The sequence below is a fragment of the Penaeus monodon genome, chromosome 27 (assembly GCF_015228065.2).
Source record: "Penaeus monodon isolate SGIC_2016 chromosome 27, NSTDA_Pmon_1, whole genome shotgun sequence".
In the NCBI taxonomy this organism is placed as follows: domain Eukaryota; kingdom Metazoa; phylum Arthropoda; class Malacostraca; order Decapoda; family Penaeidae; genus Penaeus; species Penaeus monodon.
Window position 1 is genome coordinate 18,888,718 of NC_051412.1, and position 1,185 is coordinate 18,889,902.

General features: G+C 43.1%; 1 protein-coding gene across 1 annotated transcript in view; it reads left to right on the plus strand.

Annotated features, from left to right (window-relative positions):
* Positions 1-631, plus strand: part of LOC119590446 — an 8,592-nt gene extending 7,961 nt beyond the window's left edge. The window contains exons 2-3 of the mRNA XM_037939106.1: positions 31-409; positions 517-631. Coding sequence (XP_037795034.1) covers positions 31-409; positions 517-631 — 494 coding nt within the window. The remainder of the gene's footprint in view (positions 1-30; positions 410-516) is intronic.
* The last annotated feature ends 554 nt before the right edge of the window (positions 632-1,185 follow it).

The following is a 1,185-nucleotide window of genomic DNA, read 5'->3' on the forward strand; positions in this document are numbered from 1 at the left end:
TGGTTCAAATTTTTATTTTTTGTGTGGTAGCATACATCAGCAGTGTACTTAATATCAGTCATTTCAAGACAGAGAAGACGGAGTACAGAGCAGTGATTAAGTTTCTCACATTGGAACGGGAAATGGTCAAAGAATTTACAAACACTTGTGTGCAGTATATGGGGAGTGTGCTCCCATATGCAACAGTCAAACGCTGGATGCAAGATTTCATGGTCGGGGGAGAGGCACTGAAAGACGAACCACGTAATGGCATACATTCAACCGTGATCACACAGAAAAATATTAATAAAGTCCATGAACTTGTTACTGAAAACCGGCGAATTTCTATTGATGAGAAAGAGCAGGAACCAGGCATCTCCCATGGATCAATAGTGGTTATCTTCCATGAACATATGCATGTAAATAAGATGTATCCCCAAAATACTAACAACTGAAATGGAGCAAAAGCGAATGGCTAATATTATTGCTCTATGAGTATTCCAGGTACAACCCGTATTCTCAAGACTTTCTTTTTAGATCAGCAACCTGTGATGAAACCTGGATATATTTATACGATCCAGAGAACACACGGGAATCGATGGAGTGGAAATACGTGGGGTCATCCCAAAAGCCCAAGAAGTTCGAGGCATAAAGGGGTCCCCCCGGGGCAGGTCAGGGCCCATGTTTTCTGGGGTAAAAAGGGAACGGGTGTTTTCTTTTTTAAACCCCCTACCAACAAAAAAAGAACAATAAATGGGGATTATTTTGCGGACTGCGCTGATTCCGGGAAGCCATCAAATAGAAACACAAACTTCATGGCGTTCTCCCCCAGTAAGACAACACTCCAGTTCACACCAGCAAAGTTGCAATGGCCGCTGTAAAGGAATGAGGATATGAATCTTTGCCGCACCTGCCTTTTCACCAGACGTAGCACTAAGTGACTACCATCTATTCTCAAATTTGAAAAAGCATCTACGTGGAAAGAGATTTGATGAAGATGAGTTGAGGACGACAGTGGAGGGGAGTGGTCGGGACGCTCGGGGATGTTTTGGGTTTGACAGGCTGGGCCTGGGAGGATGCGGGAAAAGAGGGGTTTTAAGCGTATCAACCTTAGGAGGGGACTATTCTGAAAAGTATATATGAAATAAGAACGTGTGACCACTAAAATTATGATAGGCTCAAAACTTTCTGATCTCCCCTCTTATG